Source organism: Taurulus bubalis (assembly GCF_910589615.1).
Source record: "Taurulus bubalis genome assembly, chromosome: 7".
Classification (NCBI taxonomy): Eukaryota; Metazoa; Chordata; class Actinopteri; order Perciformes; family Cottidae; genus Taurulus; species Taurulus bubalis.
In genome coordinates, this window is record NC_136595.1 from 17,238,913 (window position 1) to 17,264,760 (window position 25,848).

At 37.8% G+C, this 25,848-nt stretch overlaps 2 protein-coding genes across 2 annotated transcripts; both read left to right on the forward strand.

Moving 5' to 3' along the window:
• Positions 1–4,983: 4,983 nt before the first annotated feature.
• LOC306738841 (5-hydroxytryptamine receptor 3C-like) lies at positions 4,984–15,299 on the forward strand (the record flags this gene model as incomplete). The annotated part of the gene is made up of 12 exons (XM_079220763.1): positions 4,984–4,993; positions 5,120–5,283; positions 5,459–5,503; positions 5,640–5,746; positions 6,217–6,386; positions 6,800–6,960; positions 7,275–7,485; positions 8,442–8,627; positions 8,798–9,027; positions 12,588–12,798; positions 14,726–14,935; positions 15,016–15,299. The coding sequence occupies 12 exons, from the start codon at positions 4,984–4,986 to the stop codon at positions 15,297–15,299; spliced, it is 1,989 nt and encodes a 662-aa protein (XP_079076889.1).
• A 2,298-nt stretch (positions 15,300–17,597) lies between these two features.
• On the forward strand, positions 17,598–23,823 carry LOC306738843 (5-hydroxytryptamine receptor 3C-like; the record flags this gene model as incomplete). Its single annotated transcript, XM_079220765.1, has 9 exons — positions 17,598–17,619; positions 19,690–19,850; positions 19,973–20,017; positions 20,494–20,600; positions 20,898–21,067; positions 21,387–21,547; positions 22,388–22,598; positions 22,974–23,183; positions 23,600–23,823. 9 exons carry the CDS (start codon positions 17,598–17,600, stop codon positions 23,821–23,823), a joined length of 1,311 nt encoding a protein of 436 aa, XP_079076891.1.
• Positions 23,824–25,848: the final 2,025 nt, after the last annotated feature.

Below are 25,848 nucleotides of genomic sequence, written 5' to 3' on the forward strand. Positions count from 1 at the left end.
TAGGTTGATGCAAAATATACATGACAGTATAAAGATTCTGGTATTATTATGTAAACAGGAAGGAGGTGGTGTAAAATGTCTCTCTCTTATTTTACCTTTTGCACTAGCTTCAGTCAAATGTATTTAGCCAGATAGTCAATGATTAGGATCGTCCAACTGAGATTTAAACCCAATTATATAATTTATTCCCCCAGAACATCGTTGCTTCCAAATGTTTCTGTAGCTAAAACCTGAGTTTCCAGTGTAACTTTGGTTAGTTGTCATTTTGTTAAAAGGCCTCTGTCTTTATGAAGGTACAAATGCACCAAGTGTGCAAGACGCTGGTCTTCTAACAAAGTGAGGGTTGCCTGTCACATGCGACTGTCATCCAGGCAGGGCGTTGTCAAGGTGAGGCCCTTCTGTCAGAACTGCAAGATATGCACCGAAGGTCCAATGGAGAAGCCAAGCATCGACTCAGAGAACATCAACATCCTCATGAAGAATCTTGTGGAGAAAATACGAATAAAATGCTACGATGAAGACCTGGGCAAAAAGAACAAGCCTTTCAGAAGATTTGATGGTCAAAGACCCCATGAGCCTGCTCATTGTGAGGCCTGTATGCAAGGCGTTTGTCCAAGGAGTAAGCCTTTTTAAATAATACAAAATACATACATATATAAATGTGTGTGTTTCAGGCTGTAGAGAGTTTACTGATGTGTTATGCCTAAGCTCATATTGAATATGCATTAGTTGACTTCCCCTCCTGTCATTCTGTTACACTGTGTTGCTTCCATCATTTTCATATGATAATCAAGTGCATATAAGCTTTCATAAATATTCCTTTTTGTATTTTCTTGTTTTTAATTCCCTTCAAATATGAATGTTTCTGCTCAAAAGCATTACAGCTGCCTTCTTAAAAACATAAATGTAATAGAAAAATAAATATGTATGCAAACAATTAACTCAACGTATTTGTGATTTGTAGTGTGGGTGTTTCTTTCTTTTCAACTAAAAAGTGATTTATTATGTATACAAAGGAATCACCAAGGTCCATTTATCTGTGAACAGTAACCCTAACCCCCTAACCCTAGCCTGAATATTATAAATAGTAATTGGACATGTGCTGGTAAGAATTTTAAGAAAAGGGGATATTACCACAGACTGTAAAAAGATATTACACACATTGAAGACATGGCAGTGTATCACCAGCAAGTGGCAGTGTTGCATGAATACAGAAAGAAAACATTTCAGTTTCATTTCTCTTGCATTCTATAATTAATGAGTGCTCTGAAGATTTGATGAAAAACAAAGACAGCAATCGTATTTCAGTTAATCTACACTCATTAGATTTATTTTGTGTGTGATACATTTGTAAATCAAAAGTTAACTCTCAGTCAGTGATAATCATAAGACATCCTAACTACCCAAACACACAACTATCCATACATTTGTTACCCAGAACTTTGACCGTCTACTAATAACTTTGTATATGCTTAATATCTGACCCATCAAAACAAACCTCCCCTTTCAATTCACTTTACAAACCTAGACCTGTAAGTTAAAGAACCTAGGTTTAGACTTGTAGGTTTCATTGTCCCATAACTCTCTATTGGTGAAGTCAGCTGTTTATGTTGTACACATTTAGTTGAAATGGAACCATGCAGAGGAGGAAGAAATGTTTGACGAGCTACTTTCTCTATGTGGAAATGAGAATGACAGCACATCAACTACTAGGGTAAATTGATCCCATCTATTTGAATTCAAATGTAGTAAATATTAGTGCAAGAGAGAAGACATAGGACACGACTAGCCTAACAAACGTGTCATTCCCCATTCCAATATTAGTACAAAACTAGAGCAGAAACTTAAGGTAAGGTTGGTACTTTTAAGTTTCCTTTTCCTGAAACTTCATTGGTACAGTCAGTTTCGTTTTCCACAGTCTCTCAACCAAGACATGTTATGTCATTCTCACAAGTTGTTTGTATACTGTGCAGATCAGCTGTCAGTGTTTAGTCTCTTCTTCAGCCACCAGCACCACTGGCACCGATAGGATGGCACAGTCAGAGTGGGCACCTATCTTCCAGATGAAAACTAATATTCTCAAAGAAGGAGACTCCTGGCGTTTGCAGTTTGATGAAAGTCTTGTTCCTAACTCCCAAAACTCAGGCTGGGAGCAGTACATCCGGAACACATGTGCCAGGTCAGTGTGTTGAATCATTAGTGTAGTGTTGTCATGTGTACAGTATGGTATACCTTAAGTTGATAGAAATGACAGTTTAAACTTTAGGAGATACATTTGGTTTGTTACGTTTTGTGTTTGTGTATATGTACTTACTGTACTTGTAATACTAAAGTAATGTCAACAAAAATATGTCTGATTTGGGGACCAAAACTGGTGCACAATGTATACCTCTACATTTCAGAGTCAATGGTCAAGGCTCAAGTTAAGTTAAATTAACGGAAATTAATGTTGTTAATGTTAATGCTATGTCCAGTGTTTCACAAGCTTGGCTATTTTAGAGTTATATTGATGGAAGAAACACTCTAGTAACACTTGCATGGCAGAGATAGAGTGTAATTTTGTTAAAGGGCCAATTCAGACTTTCTTTAACTTGGGTCCTCTGTCATTTTCAAGGTTCAAGTGCACCAAGTGTGGAAGAGGCTGGCCTTCTAACCGGGTGATGGTGGTCTTCCACATGCGCCTGACAGACGGGCAGGGCATTGTCAAGGTGAGGGCCTTCCGTCAGAACTGCAAGATGTGCAGCGACGCAGCGATGGAAACGCCCAGCATCACCTCGGAGAACATTGACATCCTCCTGGAGAATCTGGTGGAGAAGATAAGAATAAAATGCTACCATGAAGACCTGGGCAAAGAATACAGGCCTTTTGTAAGCCTGGAAGTCAAAAGTCCCCACGAGCCTGCTCATTGTGAGGCCTGTCTTGCAGGCATCTGTAACAGGAATTGAGCTTGCTTTGCTTTTAAGCACAAAAGCACATTTTTGTTAATTTAAAAGAAGAAAATTGTCTTAGACTTTAATGCCTAAACTCATATAAGCAAATCATGAATTTTTGTTAATTTAAAAGAAGAAAATTGTCTCAGACTTTAATGCCTAAACTCATATAAGCAAATCATGAATTATATATTACAATAATGTTTGCATTTATATCATATTTCATTGTATTGTGCACTCTTTCATGTTTATTAATATTAATTTGCAAGTTACCTTATTCTTGTAGGTAGTCAGTGGTCTTTAAAATATTAATGTATCAGCTACAAAGCATTAAACAAGCCTTCTTATCAACAGAAATGTGATGGATAAATAAAGCGTATACAAACAATAATCTAAATGATTTGTACTGAGGTTTATTTTCTTAAAAAAAAAAAGTGGTCTGATTTATTTATTATTTTAAATGGCACTAAATGAGAGGACGAAGTCCTGTTAATGAACTATATATAAAGGAGTCATTAAGGTAAACTAATCTGTAAACATTACAATACCTAAATGTCAAATATTATATTTGGACATATGGAGGTGAAATGTAGAAAAGGGGGATATTTTGCATACAGTAGGTTTATTCTTTTTGTATGCATGTCACATCTAGGTGGTAATGTGTCTACAGCACAAAGGAAATAATATACTACATTTCTAACAAGAAATGAAGAGAGAGTGTCACCCACAATTCATCACACTTCATTAACAGGAGATGCACAGAAGTGGTGCCTGCATGTGACGGACAGGAACACCACTGTAATAGCCTCAAAGTTTCAACAAATGCAGCAGTGTCCTTCTTAACAGCTCCAATTTCAATGTATGAGGCTTAAATTGACTATTTCTGCCCAACACTAAAGAATAGGAGTACGAAATTGTGACAACTTGTTAACAGCAATTACACAATATAAAAAACGGTTGGTTTGCAGAAGCATTGCGTGTTGCTGCAAAGTTGTGCAACCTGGTTAATTTTGACAGACAACTTTAAATATAAAATGAAAAATAGTTGGTTGGCAGGAGGTTTAAGGGGAAATGAGAGGACACATGTTTCTCACAAGCCACCCACTGTTTATTTGCATATGACCAGCAGCTGTAACACTGATGCCACTGTAGTCAGTCTTCACCGTCTGGAAGTCACACATTCTGGTAGAATACATTAACTTTGGATTATCTTTGTTTTGTATGAAACCACCAACAGGGAAAGTTGCTGCCTTGCAGAGTTTTCCATTTCCCACTTCATTTGCCAGGGGTTTGTCAACATCACGCTTGGTTTACATTGCCACTATGTATAGCTTGGCCACGAAGGCTGAATTTAGTCTCGCAAGCGTGAGTTTGCCAGGTAAGTGGAGGATATGCCTTTGCTGTCTGACCATGGTTATTTATGGGCAAGCGACTCTCCTGTTCATACAATTAAAACTAAAAGCAAATGTTCCAATGAAGCATTGTGATGATTCATCTGTGTGTCCTCCAGACTTGATACTGAAGAAACAGCTTTAATCGGACGACTGTAGGAAGATTTAACTCCTGCAATCATGACACCAAAGGTAAAGTATCTTCTCCTGGTGCATATTCTGTATGTTATGATGTGTTATTTCAGAGGATAAATACAGCATCAGTTATAATGCATCTTTTCTGTAACTGATTGTTTTTCCTAAACAATCTATAATTCATAATTTTAATTTAATGTTTTAAGTTGCCTAAATGTAATACATTTTTTGTAATTGTTGTGTTATTCTAGTGCTTCCCTCCATCAGTCACTGTGGTCGTGATTCTCATTCTTATGCCAGGTACGTTTTTTGGTTTGCACAATATTGAGTATTAAGCATCCACATATCACAAGTTTGTTGCAAAGAAGAAGGTTATATAGAATAAATACGCTCAGGAGAATGTGCACTGCATCGCCAATTATATAACGTATAATGTAGCCGATGTGCAATATTGTACAACAAATAATTGAAGATTTAAATGTATTTTTATTCTGCGTTGAATTGGAAATAAGTTAATAGAAATCCGTATGACTACTGGTAAGTATTGTGGAGACAACCCCCTTGTTTTTCAATCTTTTTTTTAGTTGCAGGTCTGCTGTCTTTTTGAAAATAAGCCAAAGCATGTTTACGACTAGACTTTCAATTCTTAAATCTTCCCGTCAGCTGTGTGCAGTGCCATCAAGGTGAACTGCTCTGAGCCGAACCAACCCGCTCTGCTGGAAGCTCTGCGTCCAATCTTTAACCTGAGCGCCATACGACCCATTATGAACATGACAACCTGCACCAACGTCGTCACAGCCTTCACCATGTATGGGATACTAGGAGTGGTATGTTTCAGCTCTGAGTCGATAAGAACAAGGAAGGAGCATTATACTGTATACCGAGTGACTCACTCCATTATATGTCTGGGCTCCACTGAGAGGATTCATTTGGTCCCCATAAAAAACATTAGAAATACTGTCACTGTCTTTGTGTCTTAACGCAGGTTTTCTTGTCTTCCAGGATGAAAAGGCTCAACTCCTGGTCACTTACCTTTGGCTACATTATGTATGTTCTACAATCATCCATGTTCATTTCTCAGTCAGTAGTGTAGGGATAATTGTGGGATTATTTTTTGTAAATGATGTGATTATTACTTATACAATACCTGATATATGCACTGACACCATCTTTGTGGTTTTAGTGGTGGGAAAACGAGTTTGTCACTTGGGACCCAATCCAATGTGGCACTGACAGGATTTCTCTTCCCAGAACCCTGTTTTGGGTGCCAGATATTGTTATCAATGAATTGTGAGTATATATTATGTGTATATATATATATATATATATATATATATATATATATATATATATATATATATATATATATATATATATATGTATATGTAGAGGTGCAAAGTTTTTGAAATGGCTAAATAATTTCCCAAACCAGCTGGGAACAGTAGTTTTTAACAAATTTAACAAACAGGAGTAAATATTGCATTTTGTATGACTATTTTCAGCCGCTGATTAATACACATTTGGTGGTTTAGAGAGTATTTCCGTAAACAGTACGATGTATTTCGGATTAACTCAAAATACACACACATGTTCGCTGTAATTAAGGAAAATGTCACACAACAGAGTGACTCATTTATGTGCCTTCAGGTTGTGGCGAAACAGGCAGTATTTGTTAGAAGGACGGATTTTTTATTTTTATTTTATTTTGTAAATTTGCAGATGTTTCACTCATAACTTCTCTGCCTGTTCCTGTCTTACAGTATGGATGAAAACAGAGCCCCCTTTGTCCCATATGTGTACCTGCATAGCAATGGTAAGGTGCACGATGCTAAACCAGTCAGAGTTGTCAGCTCCTGCAACCTCGATATCTACACCTTCCCCTTCGATATACAGAACTGCACTATGACTTTCAACTCCTACATGCACTTGGGTAAGAAACTTCCCCAAATGTCTTGTTTCCTGTCTTTATAGACTTTTCTATGCTGTTTTGGACAAATACATCCAATAAATATAAATGTAATCGGTAGTAAGTTATCTTTGTCCCTTTTATGAGCAGTAATGCATGTTTTCCTGTAATGGTGTCAACTTCTATTTTGGGACACCCATGTGTGCAACCTCAGAGTTGGGATGATTAATGAACATGTGGTTGGGAGGAATATCTATTTCACTTTTCATGAGTGTACAGTGATAAGCTTGGGACAGACAACATATTTTTATAAAATCAAATTAATATATATTAATTTTGTTAAATAAACACTAAATTCCTATATTTCTGTAATGTGTATAATGTAACATGACCTTGACTTGACAGGATATTATATTTCTCTATTCCTCTGCTCGTAGCGAGGGACATAAAGATGATCCTGGGGAGGAGTGCAGATAATATAACAAAGATCTCCAAGAAGGTGATAACCACCATGGGGGAGTGGGAGCTGCTGGATATCACCTCCAGCAAACACAAAGAAAGAATTTCGGATGATTACATTGATGAACTTATCTTTAATGTAGGTTGATGTCTGTAAATTGCAGATATTGCATTTCAGTCTCAGATTATAAGAGTATTGGGTTTGAAGCAAGTAAACCTACTGTATGTTGTGAAATTTCTTAATTTACTTTAACATTCGGTTCGATACGTTTGATTTGCATTCGTCCTATTATAAGTAACAGTCCCATTCCTTGATTGTGCAGCTGGTGTAAATATACTGTATGTGGACATGGAGTTATGACAGCACTATTGCACAGTAAAAAAAGCTTGCTCAGTTTTCAAATGTGCACAGAATGGGTACCTGCCAATGTGTTTTGTATCTTACCTCTGCAGGTCAGAGTGAGGCGCCGGGCCACCCTCTATGTGGTGAACCTGCTGATCCCCAGCTGCTTCCTCATCACAGTGGACCTCTTCAGCTTCCTGCTGCCTACCCAGAATGTGGACCGGTCCTCCTTCAAGATGACCCTCATCCTGGGCTACACCGTCTTCCTGCTGATCATGAACGACCTGCTGCCCATCACCGGAAGCACCATACCTCTCATAAGTGAGATTCAGACTCAGCAAAAGTTATCTGTATTTACCCGTTCCATCTGTATCTTGCTTTTAAATGTTTTGTTTTTTTATTCTGCTGTTGCTCTAGTTGTTACTGAGAAGCATAATTCATCTTTTGTATCCGTAGATGAGCTGCTGCATGAGGCGTGTAGACTGCCAGCTATCTTATGGTCAAACGTGTAAACAACGATATAATGATGATGCACCTTCTCTATCACATACTAGCACAGCCATATACTGCATGAGTCTAAAACAAAATACTATTTAGCTGAAAAGTTATCATCCCCCATTCATTCTACCTGTTCAGTTAAAGTTACTACAAGGAAGTTTCATTTTGTGTTGATTTTGGCGGTCCCTGTGAAAGAAAGTGGTAGTGTTTCCGAGCACAAGATTCCCTTTAGAAAACCTCTCAATTTACTGCAGCAGGCGTCCAACAGTCGGCTATGCGCAGTTCTGGTTCTGGTTCTTCCGTGTCTTAGCCCAGCAATATGGCCTGGGTCTTCAGCAGCGTAGTGTCGGTGTTGATTGCAAGACAAAGCTCTGCTCGTGGCCAAATGGTGAGACTCTCCTCCTGGACAATGAACTCCCTTTCTCCCACCGGAGCTTCCGACTTCAGGACGAAGTTAAAAGTTCCTCAACTTTATTTTCAGGCTCGAGAGATGTGGATCTGTGGTTTACCTTTTGCCACCATAATTAAAGAGATTACAGGTTTTCGTTGCAGAAAAAACAAAGATCATATGCACATGGACAGATATTGCCTTATAAGGCAATCCCATGCCTTATTCTACAAACAGATACTGTGGGCAAGCAATGGTCAGATTTACATATGCATTTCCAGATGCGGTACGGAGAGGTTTTCATTTTTGTTTTTTAATTTTCTTTTCTGTATGATTCAAGGTAAATAATAAAAACATTCTGACCCCTCACCCCTGTCTCTCTTTATGGCAGATGTGTTCTTCGCTATCTGCCTGGCTCTGATGGTGGCTAGTCTACTGGAGACTATCCTCATCACCAACCTGCTGTGTGGCTCGGCTGACTTCTCTCCCGTCCCTCACTGGATCAAAGTGCTTGTTCTGCAAAATCTGGGCCGTCTCGTTTTCCTGCCTCAGAAGACTAAAAAAACAAACGATTCAGGTGAAGGAGGTTCATTACAAATGTTGAAATTAGTACTTATTAGTATTAATACTGAATATGACTTGATATACAGTGCAAAGTAAATCCGATGGATCAGCATGATTGTTTCTACGCATTCACCATATTGTAGGAGTAGACGTAATAATGTATTTTTTCCCCTTGAAAACTAGAGATGAAACCCAACACTGTGGTAGCACAGCGAAAACCTGATGCTGAGCTTTCAGAGAAGATGGCGGAGGACAAGGCCGTCCAGGAGCTGAGGAGCCTGGGCAAGAACCTCCAGGCCATCCGCCTCCAGGTGGAGAAGCAGCTTGGTGGAAGCCAGGGCTCAGAGGAGTGGATGCAGGTGGGTTTCATCATAGACCGCCTGCTGTTCGGCCTCTACATCGTCTTCGTATCGGTCAGCTTCATTACCATCATCATTATCTGGGTGAACTCATACAGTCAGTAGACAACTGCTGCCTGTTTTAAGGGGCACGTAACTCAAACATATGTTGAATTTGATCAATACATAATAACATTGTTGTTTTGTTTAGAGCCAAGACATTTTTACATTCTCTAAAGTTATTGTATTATTAATCATAATACATTTTTCCTATTATCCCTATTGGACATTAAATTACCTCTAGTACATTTATTAGATGTCGAAGCCTTTTGTGTTATATTGTTCTAAAATGGAGAAAAACATTGTATCCAAAATAAAATTACTTGAAAAGATTCTTGCAGTTTTCGATTGACATTCATTTCAAATATAATGATCATGTTTCAATTTTTTTCAATTGATTATTTATTTTAATACCAGTTTTTAATCCTATATCCTATTGTAGATTCATATAACACAAACCAAATCTTTAAACTCACACTTTTCCCTTTGGTTTAAAACATCTGTGTATTTTCTGACAGTTTCCTACTTTGGGGACTTTGTGCAATTCAGGGCTTTTCTGGCATGCCACAAAATAAATCAACTCACCTTAAGTTGTTGGCCTTTAAGAGCACTTACATTACAAATGCTAGTTTTGCCATATATTTTGTCTGTTTTTGACACCTACAATGGTTGAAGGCAACATTACAGGACATCCCTAAACACCAGCACACCACTCAGACTAACAACCATTTTTGACCCAATGTTAATGTTTTTAGTGCTGCCCGCTGAAAGTCAAGCCTGCTAAGGTTCTATTCATCTTCATCTCTGTGCTCATGCATGGTAAGTACAGCTCATAATGCATGATGCAGATATATGTGTAGAGGAAGTAAAACGTTTTGAATTAATTGCGGTATTGTAATGGTTTAGCAAACTGAGGCTACTGTGTACAATCAAGTCAAGAGAAAATATATTATTATTTTATATATGTTAAACATTATCAGACAAAAAAAGTGATTTTCTTTACAGCTACCAACTAAAGCTTTAATGTAAATAAATTGTAGTTAGCCTTAGTAAAATGTGTGAGCATTCATTGATTAATTAAAAAAGGAACAACATTTCTTATTTTCGTTAAGGACACACACATACTTTGTGCAGGTTGCTTAATTTATGATAGAACTTTTGGTTGTTGAAAAGCATGCAGTTGGGAAATACAATTACTTGCTGCTAGTCGGGGCAGCTAATCTACACTAATAATCATAACTGCGATTAATTTATTCCACCGTAGCTCCTTGCAGTTCTGTCATGTTGAACTGCTCTCGACCCGACCCGCCTTCCCTGCTCGAGGCTCTCCAACCCGTCTTCAACCTCAGCTCCATTCGGCCTGTCATGGATATATCAACTCCCACCAACGTCAGCATTCATTTCATCATTTATGGCATTTTGGGGGTGGTAAGGGACCATGCACTATCCTAAACCCAACTCACTATTAGGACATGTTCTATAGCTTCTAAGTGTAATCTAGCATTCTCATATCAATCCATGAATAACTGGTTCTAAACTGATAAAAAAAAAAAAAAAAATTCAAAAACTTCACTATGGTTTTGCCAGCCAACAGGACAATTTCCCTTAATCTTTTCAATATCTATAATGTCTTTCCATAACAAAAATGTCTGTGAAGAAGGAATGCTTTCGACTGCATTTTGGTTCTTTTTCAGGATGAAAAGGCCCAGGTCCTGAAAACATTTATATGGCAAACTTTAGTAAGTACTTTCTTTAAGATCACCTTCTCAGTTACTAGAAAAAATAAAATTGTTCACCTTTCTCCACACTTGAGAATCAGAAAAACACGGACGTTTTCAGTTTGGATCTTAGATCAAGTTTTTGTCCAGATCCTACTGTATATAAGCAACAGAACACTAGACACTACATGATGTTATCTACCAAAAAAAATTACAATAAAACAGAAACATATCATTGTCAAAAAGAATAAAGACTATACTGTTGTGGCTCAGTTCTGTTACATCACCTGAACGCTGTAGTTGTATACTCAATGTAGTTTGTGTTGTATCTGTCTGATTCATGCTTTAGAGCTGGAGGAATGAGTTTATCAGGTGGGACCCAGAACAGTGCGGTTCTTCCATGATTATAGTTCCAAGGAACCTGCTCTGGGCACCAGATGTGGTCATCAATGAATTGTAAGTACCATCACAGTGCAGCCGTATTTGTGGGTTGACTTCATACACATCAATGGCCTGACCTTGATTGACTGCCATATAAGATCTGTTCTGGTGAATACTTTCTGTTCATTAACTATGTTTAACTTAAAACTTGCTGTACATGTTTGTGTTTTTTTCTGAGAAGGCTTTTAACGTGCAGAGTGTATTTTACAAATATAGGCATTTGTATATTTTCCACAGAAAGTAGATATTACCAATCATATTTAATGGCTTCTTTGTCGTTTCTCGTCCTGTAGCATGGAGAAGAGCTCAGCTCCATTTGTCCCATACAGTGATCTGTATTCTGACGGCTTCGTGGTGGATTATCGACCCCTCAAAGTGATCAGCTCCTGCAAGCTCGACGTCTACAAGTTTCCATTTGACATCCAAAACTGCAGTTTAAGCTTTAACTCCTACTTACACAGTCGTAAGTGGAAATGGATTGACACAATACTTGAAATATTCAGATTGATGTGTTTTTTTCATCTTTTTAATACACGTCTTACACACAGACATTTTTTGTGATGAATGGCATTATAAATGGATCAAATCTTACCAAAGCATTGACTGTATTATCTTTTGATTTCAGTAACTGCTCTTCAGATAGATCTCTCATTAACCGTAGCGGATATGTTAAAATACTCTAAAGAAGTGATGTCAACTATGGGTGAGTGGGAACTAGTTGGACTCACAGTGAAGACATACCTGCTACCAGCTGGGGATGGAGAAATCTACCAAGAGATGCGCTTCTTTGTAAGGAAAATATTGTAGACTGTAACTTTATTGTGTGTTACACAACAATAAAGATTAGATGAAGATACAGAAGGAGGAGCAGGATTGAAAAGTCTTGGGAGGTCTTTTGGTCTACGTCACCAAATATTTTACTACAGGAAGTGTATCATGTTAAATAAAACAATGAAAATATGAATCATCACAGGGTATATTAACAGTTACCTTACTGAGTATAAATGACTATCATCATACACAGGCATATGAACATGAATACTGTCTGTAAAACCATTATACTGTAATACACTCCCCAAACGTAAGTTTATGACCTCATAAATTGACAGTACTCTTGTATGCTGTGTTAAAATGTAAAGTCTATGTTCTGGGATGTATTGTTGTAACTTTCACTATTCTTAATTGTGATGATTGTGTATCGTCATTTGCAACTATTTGTCCCAATTTAATGAAAACTTGACTCAAATCATATTTTCCCAAGCATTTCAAACATAACAAAACTTCTTCGAGACATCTTTTCAGGCATTGTAAAATTGACAGCTCAACAAGTTTTCACACAATTTGTTCTGTTCTGTACTAATCTAAATCAAGAAATGTGGTTTACCAGCTGCTGTATCTCTGTCTGTACTGCTCCAGGTGTCAGTAAAGCGCCGGGCCACCCTCTATGTGGTGAACCTGCTGATCCCCAGCTGCTTCCTCATCACAGTGGACCTCTTCAGTTTCCTGCTGCCTCCCCAGAATATGGACCGGTCCTTGTTCAAGATGACCCTCATCCTGGGCTACACCGTCTTCCTGCTCATCATGAATGACATGCTGCCTGCCAGTGGAGACACCATACCGCTCATAAGTGAGTTGACAATATCCTCTACTATTGCAACAATCAGTTGAAGACATAAACTCTGACAATTAAAGGATGCAGCTGTTTTCAATAAAATTACTGTACACTACCGGGCTAGCATCAAACACCAGTCAGACAAAGTTAGCCACTAGCTGGTGATAACAGTGAAGCATTTAACAGCTAAAGAGACAAACATTTCAATTTTGAGATGAGTGGAGATCGAAACAGAGTTAGAAGGTAAGTAGATATTGGATTTAAAAGGAACAGTGTGTAGGTTTTAGTGGCATCTAGTAGTTTGTGGCAGGTTGGCGCCAACTAAATACCTCTGCTCATCCCTCCCTTTCCAAGCGTGTTGGAGAACTACGGGGCACTACAGGTATGGATAGGTATTTTGTTGATGTAGCAATACTCTATTCTTCTACTAGATTAAATAATTGTTTTTAAAAAGATATGAATTTTGAACAAATAAATTCAGAACAGAATTAGAAGTAATAATTTAGATATAACTAAATATTGTTTCGAGAGCCGATACAGTTATGTTTACATCAGTAAATTCACTATATAAAGTGACTTTATAAATGTGTATCTCACTGGAAATAAATATAAAATGTATATCTCACTGGAAATAAATGTAAAATGTCTCGACAATAAACAACCGTTCTGAATACAGACATTAGTTAATATCAGTCATTCCTCCTGACTTCTGTCCTCTCTGTCGTCCATCCACCTGGCTGCTTTGTCTCAGCCAGAAAAGTAAAAAAATAAATAGAAGAAGCATGTAGCCGATGGTGCATGCTGTGCTTTTGTAAACATGATGGCGGTGGATGAGAAAAGAGCCGATTGAATTAGGTTTCACAGATGTATTGATAAAGTATTGGCTTTTTATTCACAAATATTGTATTGCACATTCAGTAACAAACTCTGAAAATATTCCTCTTCAAACATTTGCAATTACTAACTTATTGCACTTGTCATGTATGTGCTGGTGAACTCACAGGAATGCAGAAAATAACACAGAAACACAGATGTTTCCTACCTGCTTTAGCCATCAGTGGGCAGTCTCAAACTAACGGGAACGCTTTGTTTTTAGAGCTTGTCCTTTTATGGATAGTTTGTTTCCATATAGTTCCAAAATTACATTCTGCAGAGCTTCGAAGGTGTACTTCAGCTCTGGAGGGTAGCTCAGGTTGAGAGCATACACAAGAGCAAGCTACATTGACACCGCAAAAGGTACATTTTCCAACTCATCTAGCACTTCCGTCCCCTCCAGAATGATCCCAACATCCTCGGGGTCATCACTGGGATGTGCACCTTCTTTTCGAATGGCAAAGATTCCAAAGACTGTCTCTGCCATGGCCGTTTACCTGCTTTGGCTTTCGATATTCTGTGACAAAACAATTAACGGGCAGTCATTTTTCACTTGTATTGCACATGTTAATTGTACTGTATAAACAGCTATCAATAACTTAATTCACATATTTATAAGACATTATGACTACCTGATTGTTTCACTTATCCATGGTGAGCTACTTCAATTACTAAGCCCTACCAGTGGCTTGTCTGTTACCATGAAATCAGTGGTTGTTATTCTAGCCTTACTAAGGTTGTATCTTTCCTAAACCTATATTACAGATTATTATTTAGCACCAACACCCATACAATAGTCGGGTTTCAGAATGCATCCTTCAGATAACAAAAAATGCGAAGGACTCACTTGAGCTAGAAACATGGCTCTAAATGAATGCTAAAGCTACTCCCTGCTGTCTGATGAGTAAAAAGCAACTGTTTGCTGGCACAGTCACCATATTAACTTAAAAGGTGATAATGCTGTGTGTTAATAGCCTTTAAAGCTTGGAGTTGTCCGTATGGATTTAACTTGTTAATTTGTTCTTATTATTACTTATTATTAATATTATCATTATTACTCTCATCCCAGATGTGTTCCTGTGTCTGTGCCTGGCTCTGATGGTAGCGAGTCTACTGGAGACTATCCTCATCACAAACCTGCTGTGTGGTTCCGTTCACTACTCTCCAGTCCCTCGTTGGGTCAGAGTGTTTGTTCTTCACATCCTGGGCCGCCTGGTATGGCTTCCTCCCAAGTCCAGAGATCAAGAGGACACAGTCATCCGAAATCCTGCCGCACAAGGTAAAAGACCTGGGATGTGCTTCATTTTGCAAAAAGTTTCCATCATCTCCTTCTTAATATCCTCATATCCTCCACAACAGAAATGAAAGTATCTTCTATGGTGGCAGAGGACAGCAAGGTTTCACAACAGAAAGGACCGCTGGATGAAGAGAAGGTCCTGCAGGAGCTGAGACGCCTCGGCAGCGACCTCGAGGCCATCTGCCTTCGGGTGAAGCATCGGCTGGGGGAAAGCCAGGGCTCAGAGGAGTGGATCCAGCTGGGATTCATCATAGACCGCCTGCTGTTCGGCCTCTACATCGTCTTCATATCAGTCAGCTTCATTACCATCATCATTATATGGATGCAGTCATACAACACATCCTGATTTTGCTCTTTTTGTTTTTTTTTTATATTTAGGGGGATTTTGTGAATTATTATTTGTTCACATGCTTTCTCATAGTCATTGTCAATTACTATGACTCAGCATACAAGCGTTGTGAAGGTTGGTTGAATTGTTGCATTTGAAAGTTGTTATGTTACAATACATCTCTCCACTGAACGCCCTCTTTCACAATTCCTTTTAATGTTTTGTGTTATTTAATTGTTTAACAGTTACGCACAGAGGCTCTAAAACAAACATCTGAGAGATTTTTAAACTCCTGTTGACTTTTCTCCTGCACAGTCACGCAACACATATTTACATACTTGTACAAACAATTCAAACTACACTTATCACTTTACCCTGGAGGAGTCTTGTAAAAAGGACAACATTTATGCGTCTTACAAGTTCTTTTATTTTAAATTGTTCCTGAGTTGATGTACAGGGCCTCGTTTCTTAGAAGTATATAAAAGCTTATGAGGATTGTGTAATTCTTTTTATTTCCTCTTAAGCCTGGTGTTTCCCAAAAGCATCTTAACAGAAAACACTCTTGATGAAAAAGATGATCATAGTTTAGCAAGTGTCTCGTACCTACTCGCAGGAGTTGAAAACAGCTCTGGAATGTTAAGCAAGCAAGACAAGATATTCCAAACATAAATTGTCCCAGTTCCTTCTTTGCATTTCATTTTCTTATTAACATGTAATATTACACCTCAATTGTGTCTGCCACTGTAGAAAAACATGAATTTTGAGTAATAAAACAAGCTTTATGAAATCTCTTGTGTGTGTGTGTTTTTATCTTTATATTTGATTACCATTAGGAATGTCGCAATACGGAATTTCAATATCACATTTACTATCAGAGGAAATATTGCAGTTTCACGGTTTTCACAATTATTCGTCACAACGACTACTTCAACTTCTCATATACATGTCTATGATCAATAGACCAGTATATCTCGGTCCCGCCAACATACTGATGCAGCTACTTGACACGGCTGTATCTCAAACCAAAGAGACATCTGCTTCTTTTTTCACGGCGAATGATGCATTGGCCACGCATTCTTGGTTGTACCTCCTTGCTAAGAAAAAAAAGATCTTTAAATTCTTCCTGACACTTCTCTTGCCTTGTCAGTTAAAATATCTATTAGTATGTTATAACAAACTATCTGACTCTCAATCACTCTACCCTTGAGGTGTCTAGTAACTGGAACAACACTGTTCATGTGTCTTTGAAGTTTTTCTATTTGCCTTTTTTCCTAAAGCTATAAGCAGGTGAAGCACAGGCCTGGGGTCTCATTTCCAAGACAGTTCGTCATGTTTGCATATATACAAATTGCAAAAACAAAACAAGCGCAGTGCATTCCGCACCTGACCTGACCACAAGTTGTGTGTCAGTAGCCAGGACCCCCTTGAAAAAAAGATTTATAATCTCATTGGACCATCTTGGATAAAAAAAAAAAGGTTATATTTTAAAGTAGCATACCAGTTGTCCCTCGTATCTACGCTTATTTCTTTTAAAATGATCCATCCATCCATCCATTTTCATCAGGCTTCCCTCTCACCAGCAACATTTACCAACTCATTCTGGGGGATCCCGAGGCATTCCCCGGCCAGCCGAGAGATATAATCCCTCCTTGGTCTTCCCCAGGGTCTCCTACTACTTGGACGTTCCTGGAAAACCTCTAATGGGAGGTGTCCAGGAGGCATCCAAATTAAATTCCTGAACCACCTCAGCTGACTCCTTTCGACACGAAGGAGTAGTGGCTCAACTCCAAGTTCCCTCCTGATGTCCGAGCTCCTTACCCTATCTCTAAGGCTGAGCCCGGCCACCCTACGGAGGAAGCTCATTTCGGCCGCTTGTATCCGCGACCTCGTTCTTTCGGTCACGACCCAGAGTTCGAGACCATAGGTGAGGGTTGGAACATAGGCCGACCAGTAAATTGAGAGCTTCGCCTTCAGGCTCAGCTTCCTCTTCACCAAGTGCATTTTTTTTTTACTCAACAAGATGAGTTAGAAGTGTATGGATGTGCATGTATGTACATGTATATGGATGTGTGTGAATGTGTATAGAAATGTTTTCTTTTTATTTAATTCAATAGGAAAAGGGATTGTTAATTAGCCAAAGAATAATATGAATATAATGAGGATAATAATGTAATATTTCAGTCCACTTATTTTGATTTCTTTTTTTTCTCTTTTGGGTTAAGGCTAAATCGTACTACTTATTAGCTTCCATTGTAAAAAAAAAAAAAATAATTAGAAACTGACGAATAGCCGCATGATGGTTAGGGATAGCTCTACATGGAGTATGCCAGAGTGAGAGGTAGGAGGTTATGTGGAAACTCTTTAAGTTGGAGCTTCAGGGAGGGGAAAGGGAATATGTTGTGTTTTATGTCTTATTTTGTTCTTTTCAATGTGTTTTTATTGTGACATATATCATCATCTTCCTCGTATGCCTCTAACAGTCAAAACTAGGCCTATACACAAAAAACTGAAATTAAATTAAAAACAGCTCAGCAATTAACTTATTTCTTGCTGTATATTCCTAATGGATAACGCCAAGATCGGATGAATTGAGAGTCCACAGTTGAAACATCCAAGGTTTGAAATTGAAATTCAGAAAACAGATGTGTCCAGCAGATTGAGTGCTTTTAGAACCTGGAATATGGAACAACGTCTACTATTCTGTGTTTATTGTAATGAAGGAATATGTCATTCAGTGCAACAGTGTGGCTCTTTGATGGCTCCAAAAATGGAGCTCTATAATACTTAGCAATGAGATAGTTCTCAGAAATATGCAGCACTAAGACACACAAGAAAACAAACTGTCCTTCCTTTTTATTTCATATTTATACTGTTTAAGTTAATTTAATTAAATTCCTAAATTAATACTCTGTTATTCTTTCTTTCATCCAACTATTTTATTGTTGTTGTTATTTTTATCTTTATTCGATTAGTATTAGTATTGCATACATCTTTCATCCCTGTTTTTATATCTTTTCTTATTTTCTGTGTAAATGGCTGCTACGCGACACGAAATTTCCCCTTGGTGATTAATAAAGTATATATTCATTCATTAATATAAATATTGTATACAGTTAATACTTTTGTGTGTCTATATTTAAATTTGCCAAATTATCAAAGAAATTCAACTTTTTCTTTGTTATGATTTATGGGATTGAAATTGTGTTATACACAGGTCATGATGATAAGTCGATCAGAGTTGTCAGCTCTGTGTCATGGATGATGTTTAAAGTTACTGTGAGGAACTTTTAACTGGTTGTAAAACAGTCATAATTTAATATGGTTCTTTATGACCCACAAACATATTTTTTTCAAATGAGGCTCTGAAACCAATTGACTGTTACATTTTATTTTATTTATTTATTTTTTCAAACTTTTCTCTTTTGTCAGATAGACGTGTTCCAGACTATTTCACTAGCATCCCTCTACCCTGGACGTTTCCAGGAATTTGAACAACACTGCTCATGTGTCTACAAAGTTTTTCTATTTGCTTTTATTCTTTAGGCTAAAAGCCAATGACGTCCTCTACTTCTTCTTTAAAATATGCAACACTTAGACACCAGAGGAGACATAAACGGTCCTTCTTTTGCATTTAATAGTCATATTAATCATCTTGTGTGTATTTTTGTATTTAGGCTATGTGTGATTACGTTGAGACAATTGAGTGAATATCAGTGCAGAGTAACGCTTTACACAAGACATAGGTTTAAAAACTACACATAGATTGTATAAATAAACACTGAAGAGAGATGTGTGCATAACCACAAACAGAATATATTGAAGTTTTTCAAATCCATTTATATAGCTTTGTCTTGACACTTTTCTATTGTGTATTATGCAGATGTGGTAAAAGGCTTGTTGTACGTAACAAGTGACGTCAACGCCTGAGATTAGCAGACATCCTTGTTTGGTCATTTTTTACTTTGAAAAGCAAGACACGCCCACAAGTAATTCAGAAGAAAAAGGTGTGAGTTGAGGATCAATTCAGCCAATGAGAAACTACACCATTTGTTCAGACTGTTGACATTGTCCTTTAAAATGGATGGGATGAAGCTGAGCTGACACAGACAAGATGACAGAGGGAAAGGCAGCCTGGATTATTTTCATCTGTTTTCCACTGCTTCAGGGTAAGGAAGGAAGAATATTGACCATCTACTCGATTAACAAATACAATCTTAAACCAAAATCTTTAAATCCTAAAAGCCTGTGGGAAGTGTTATTTTACAAAATGTTTTCTCAAAGTGACTTAAGTCATGTTAAGACTTTTGTCATGAAATCATTTATTATAGAAGTGTTAATTAATTAAATAAATATATACATATTTATTTTCTCATGAATTCAGATTCCTTATTTCTCTTTTTGAACTCAGGTTCTGTTGCAGCCTTGACCTGCACCAGCCCAACTCCTAAAGCCTTGTTTGATGCACTCGAGAAGGAACAGTTTTCTACACACCTACTGCGACCTGTAAAAAGCTTTTCAGATACAATGAACATATCCATTGATATCACTGTGTCAGGAATAATAGGAGTGGTGAGTCCATGAGCTACTTTCTATTCATGCTTGCACATACACAAGCATAACCTTTTTAACCAAGTATACTATATAAGATCATTTATTAATTATTAATAATCATAAATATTTCTCATGTCTAGGATGAACAAGCCCAGTCTTTGACCTCGCTCTTATGGCAAGTCCTGGTAAGTTGTCATAGCACTGACAAAAAATAAATACATTTAATTAAATAATATATTTTTTAAACAAATTTCAATAGGCAAAATTACTGACAAGAGCCCAAACAGAACAGATAAATTATCATTGTCCCAAATTCCAGAAATGTAAATAGTTTAAAGAGAAAATTGATGATCAAATATCATAATCTTGACCATGTTAAATGTGACAATGTCTTACTTTGATTGTGTATTGTATACTTTCAATATGAGGAAACAAACGTGTATTTTGTAATTAAACTGCTTGGGAACAAGAAGTTTCAGACTTTGGTTACATTGAATATATTAGTTAGTGGTAGGCTATGCGTATATTGTTGGTCTTGGTCTTTCCGTGGGATTTGTTGACAATAAGAAAAATATTAAAACATCCCCAGACTAATCCATTGAATCAAAGTATGGTTGTGTCTAAGCTGTACATCACAGGGGTGTTGTTGTGTTTAATGTAGGAGTGGGACATCGAAGGACTGAGCTGGGATGAGAAGGAATGTGGAACTAAAAGAGTCTCTGTCTCTCGAGAAAAGCTTTGGATCCCAGACGTCAGAATCGTAGAGTTGTAAGTGAAAAGAATGTTGAGTACTCTGTCAAATGGTGAATTCATTAACAAAAGGAATCACCATCAATAGCACGTCTCTACAGCGCTGTAGCTGTTGTGTTGTTTTCATCACACAGTGGTTTATCTTTTAGTTTTTATCTATTTGCTTCATCAAGAACTGTGCCCAGTTTTAAATATTTGGTGATTGAACAATGAAACTAAGAAAATTAGTCAGCTGAGTAGAACATTAACTATATCCTTTTAAAGTATGTCCAGGTATGTCCAATAAAAGTTGTTTTTATTCTCTCTTTTTTCCAGCATGGATGAAGACAACTCTCCCGAAACTCCCTATGTCTACTTATACAACACAGGTCATGTATATGATTCAAAGCCAATCAGAGTGGTCAGCTCCTGCCGATTAGAAATCTACACTTTCCCCTTCGATATCCAAAAATGCTCGCTGACCTTCGGATCATATCTACACTTTGGTAAGCCTGCGCAAAAAACAAAAACAAAAACATCGACCTCACATTGACTTTTATTATAATTTGGCTAGAGCTGCCACTAACTACTCGTCTGTATTGATTAATTCTGTTTTAGAAGATTAGTTGATTAATCTTAACAATTAATTTTCCATTTTACAGTTGATTTAATTTTTACAAACTAGGCTTTGTTATTTTATACTGCAGAACAAAACTAAACAAAATATGAAAGCATGCCCTGAGCTCTACCCATTTGCACGAAAAGCAACACTTCACACAGACTGGGTATCTAATATGGTCAAACTTTCCTCAAATTGGATTCCAGCTGAAGAGATGAGGATGATTCAAGGCACCCCAGCTGCACAGGTCCTGGAAGAGTCCATAAAATCGATAAAGACCCAAGGGGAGTGGGAGCTTATAGATATCGAAGCAGCTGAAAGTACCCTGGAGACAAACGTTGGAAGCTACTCCGAGATCAAATACTATGTAAGATATTTTGTTCTGTATTTTGGCTTTCAATATCACTGTTAAATCAGTTGTGACACCTTGAAGAAACTGTGTGTCGAATGTCTGTGTTGATTTTATTTACGTGATTGATCTTTGAAATTATTCTAAATAATGTCTTGTTTGTAGAAAAATAATACCAGTGAAAATGTGTGCAGTCTATGTGTTGTTGTCAACCCTCATCTCAGTATACCAAGTCAGAGTGGATGAGTATTAGTATAAAAAAAAAAATTACTGGAGGAAAACAGTATTTGTTGATGTGACCCGTACATATGAGTCAGCCGTCAGGGACTTTAGTCTGCGGTGTAGTTTAGATAATAAGCCAACAAATAAGCCAACAAATTGTCTCGTAACATTGTGCTTCATAAGCAATTTTTATTCATGATCTAAATTTTAGCCAAGAGCTCCATATCACACAACCTATTGTGCTATATTGCCCAAAAAGTGTCACTGCACAGCTGCAGTACGAGCAGTTTGCAGGGGCGGAGCCAGGTGTTGTAAGCATTCAGGGCTCAGCCTAAACCTAGAGGGGCCAGAGGAATGCCTAAAAATCCTTACATCATTTGGTAAAACCATGATAGTTTCCTGTTGAGCATACACATGAACATACTATTTTCCACCACAAGGCTTGACAAAGAGGAAAACACTATAGTTGTACCACTTAGTTAAAACTGATGAATGCATTTAATACCTGCTTTAAGGAGGTGCTGTGGACCAACAAAATTATGTTTGCATTTTTTCAGTATTTTTTTCCTTTTCAATGGTGAGGAAAAAAATATTTTTTTAACTGCCCGAGATTGATTGATTGTTTCTCATTCGAAGGTCATTCTGAAACGTAGGCCACTCCTCTACGTGGTGAACCTGCTGATCCCCAGCTGCTTCCTCATCACAGTGGACCTCTTCAGCTTCCTGCTGCCTCCTGATAGTGTGGACCGTTCCTCCTTCAAGATGACCCTCATCCTGGGCTACACCGTCTTCCTGCTCATCATGAACGACCTGCTGCCTGTCACTGGGGAGACAACACCTCTCATCAGTGAGTGACACCTCTGATATATATAAGTAGATTTACAGTAAATATCAACAGCCAAACTCGGCTGAGATTACTTTTACCCTCACTGCAGTTTGACAATTCAAATGTTAACCTGTTGCTCATCCTTGATGAATAAAGTATGCAATAACAATCATCTCTTTATTTCTTAACCATTCCATTTTGACTTGAGTTTTCTTCTTAGGTTATTCTTTTAGTTTTATATGTATACCATTATTCTTGACCAAATGCCATTGTTGGACAATTAATATATCGTCTTCTGATGGTTCTGATGTCAATCAGTTGCCCACCCATGATGAATACAGTTTGCATTAAAAATATCTCTTTATTTCTTAACCATACTTTTTTGACTTCCTGCAGATGTTTTTTTCTGCATCAGTCTCGCTCTGATGGTGGCCAGCCTGTTGGAGACGGTGTTTATCACTAATATCCAGTTCAGCTCCAGCCAGTACGGTGCGGTTCCGAACTGGGTCAGTGTCCTCGTGCTACGATATATAGCTATTGCCGTTTGTCTCCCTCCAAAAAAGAAGAGCAACCGCATTACAGTCTCCATTTACCCACCCACTAAAGGTATAGTAATGTTATTATCATATATTCTTTCATTATTATGTCTGTCACCATAACTACTTCTACATCTTATGTAATGAGTGTGTATTTGAACAAAGTTCTAATGACAATAACGACTGTATATAAGAAAAGTTATTTGAATCATGAAGGTTCATCCTTCATACATATATGCATGCATATACATATATATATATATATATATATATATATATATATATATATATATATATGTATATATACATATATATATATATAGCTTACAGTTCTCTAAACTGAAAATAATACTAAAATGTTTAAGTATTTCTGTTTGTTTTTTACAAGGAGTTTATTCATATTTTTTATTTTTACATATCTAGCAATGAATACCAGCATAATTCCTTCAAAAGATCTTCAGAGCGACTCTGGTGATACACCTCCAGTGAAACCCCTTCTGGACCCGAGCCTGGATGAACTGAGGAAGCTGAGTCGAGATCTCACGGCCATCCGCCTTCAGGTGGACCAACACTTCCAGGGGAGCAAAGCCTCACAAGATTGGCAAATGGTCGGGACAGTCATTGACCGTCTGTTGTTCTGCTTGTACATTGTCTTCATCTCCGCCTCCTTTATCACCATCATATGTATCTGGATCTTGAATAACGTGTAGGTTGACTTGATGGGAGAGTTTAATCTCACAATTATATTGATCATCAGCTACATATATATTAAATGTAAATAATAGTACAATGATGAAGTATTACTTTAAAAATCTTCCTTATTTGATGCAGAAAAACTAAATGACATGTCTTACTGTTTAAAGTAGACTTCTCTTGTTCTGTAATTGTATTGCCTGTTGATGTTGTCTGCTGCCCCATGCCTGTGTGCCAGTCTGCTATCTTCATGTGATGCTTGTTGTGACTGCATGCCAGGAATGGGTGTGTTGGAAATGTTTGGATGTGTTTTGCTGTCTTTTCAACTTTTTTACCTTCAAAAAGCTTTGCCTTTTGCCAGGCTGCCATTGTAAATACAAATGTGTTCTTAATGAGTGACCTAGTTCAATTTTTTAATTTTTAATTTATTTTAAAATGCTCCTTAATGCACTCAAGCCAATTAAATAAACCACCAACATCACGACAGAGGACTCTACACAGTCATCTCTCCAATGCATGCTCAGCTGCTTGCAGAGGGTGTTGCACTTGACGTATTTAGCCTATTAAGACTACATATCGACAGCTTTAGTTTTAGCTTGTTTCGCTAATTGCAGTTAATATGTCAATATATCAATATCCAAAGTACTTTTTTGACTTTACAGCCGAAACAAAGCTGTAAATCTTGAACGTAACGTTTAAAACGCTACAGCTGTCCACATTCGCTGATGAGAAATGGTGGGGTAATTTATTTTTCTGACGCCTTGGAAACATTCGATACTGCGGAGATCTGTTTGTTTTTTCTCCAGATGTTGGAGCTTGAAGGGATTTTATTTTTTATCTGTCGCTGGTTTCACAGCCGAGGATTCAGGGTTCAGGTGACGCCATTTGCACTACTCTGACTACCACTGTTGTCTTAATTGTCTTTTTGTCTCTGTTCTCTGTCTTTACATTTATTTTGTGTCTTTTTTATATTTATCTTGTTTATTGTATATTGTGTATGTACATAAGTACGAAGAGCAAAGTGAAACCGGAGTCAGATTCCATGTATGTGTAAATACACATGGCCAATAAAGCTGATTCTGATTTTGATAAATTGCATACGACTCCTATAGGAGTGATTCTGAAAAGCTTCAATTGGAGCCTGAATTTTAAAAATATCATTAATTAAATATCTTTAAATGTCATACAAGTATCTGTTTCGCTACACAGAGCCCAGTTTAACACCATGTAATAAATAAGGGACGTATGCAGGCAATGGTCAGAAACAGGCTTATGAGTTGTCAACAAGATGGTGGTTCAAATTGTAAAACAATTCCAAGAAGGGCACGCGAGTTGAGCAGGTCAAGAACAGGCAACACATCAAACAGCAGGAACATGTTCAGGTACAGGTGGTTGGAAAGCAAAAGAATAAGCAACACAGTGAGAACTACGCCACCCGGCGAGTATAGATATGCATGACATGGGCGAGTAAGCAGACAGCATATAATGTATACATGTGTGGAAGCGAGCGGAGAATAAAAGCCTGGGAATGAACACCAAGTTGTCGGTCATCTGGTGTGTAACCACTCAACAGAAAAACTACAGCATTGTAATGGGCAAGTTATACAGTACAGCAGGGCTGATGATGGAAAGTGGAAATAAATGAGTCGGAGAATAAGACAGCCATGTAATTTGGACAGGTGGGAGTGAGAATGTGACCGATCGGAGGGAAAGAGAGGCCGGATGAGAAGAGCAGAGTTGAGGCAGGCGATGTGACAGTAGGTCCGTTCGAGATGAGCCAGTTCTGCGCACAATCAATCGCCAGTGATCGGCGCGCAATGCATGCCGGCTAGATTTGTGTCCGACTTGATCCCGACTTGCTCTGACGTCATGCACACGTGGTCAACGATAATCTCACAAGAGCAAGGCGGCCGCCGATTTTAGAGCCAGGCGCCGAAGTAGCTTTCCACCGACTGCGTGGCCCAGTGCATGATGGGAAACGCCCGGCTGTCGCCACATCAGAGAGCTGATTGGCTCTTAGATTTGAGAGAAAACACCACGTG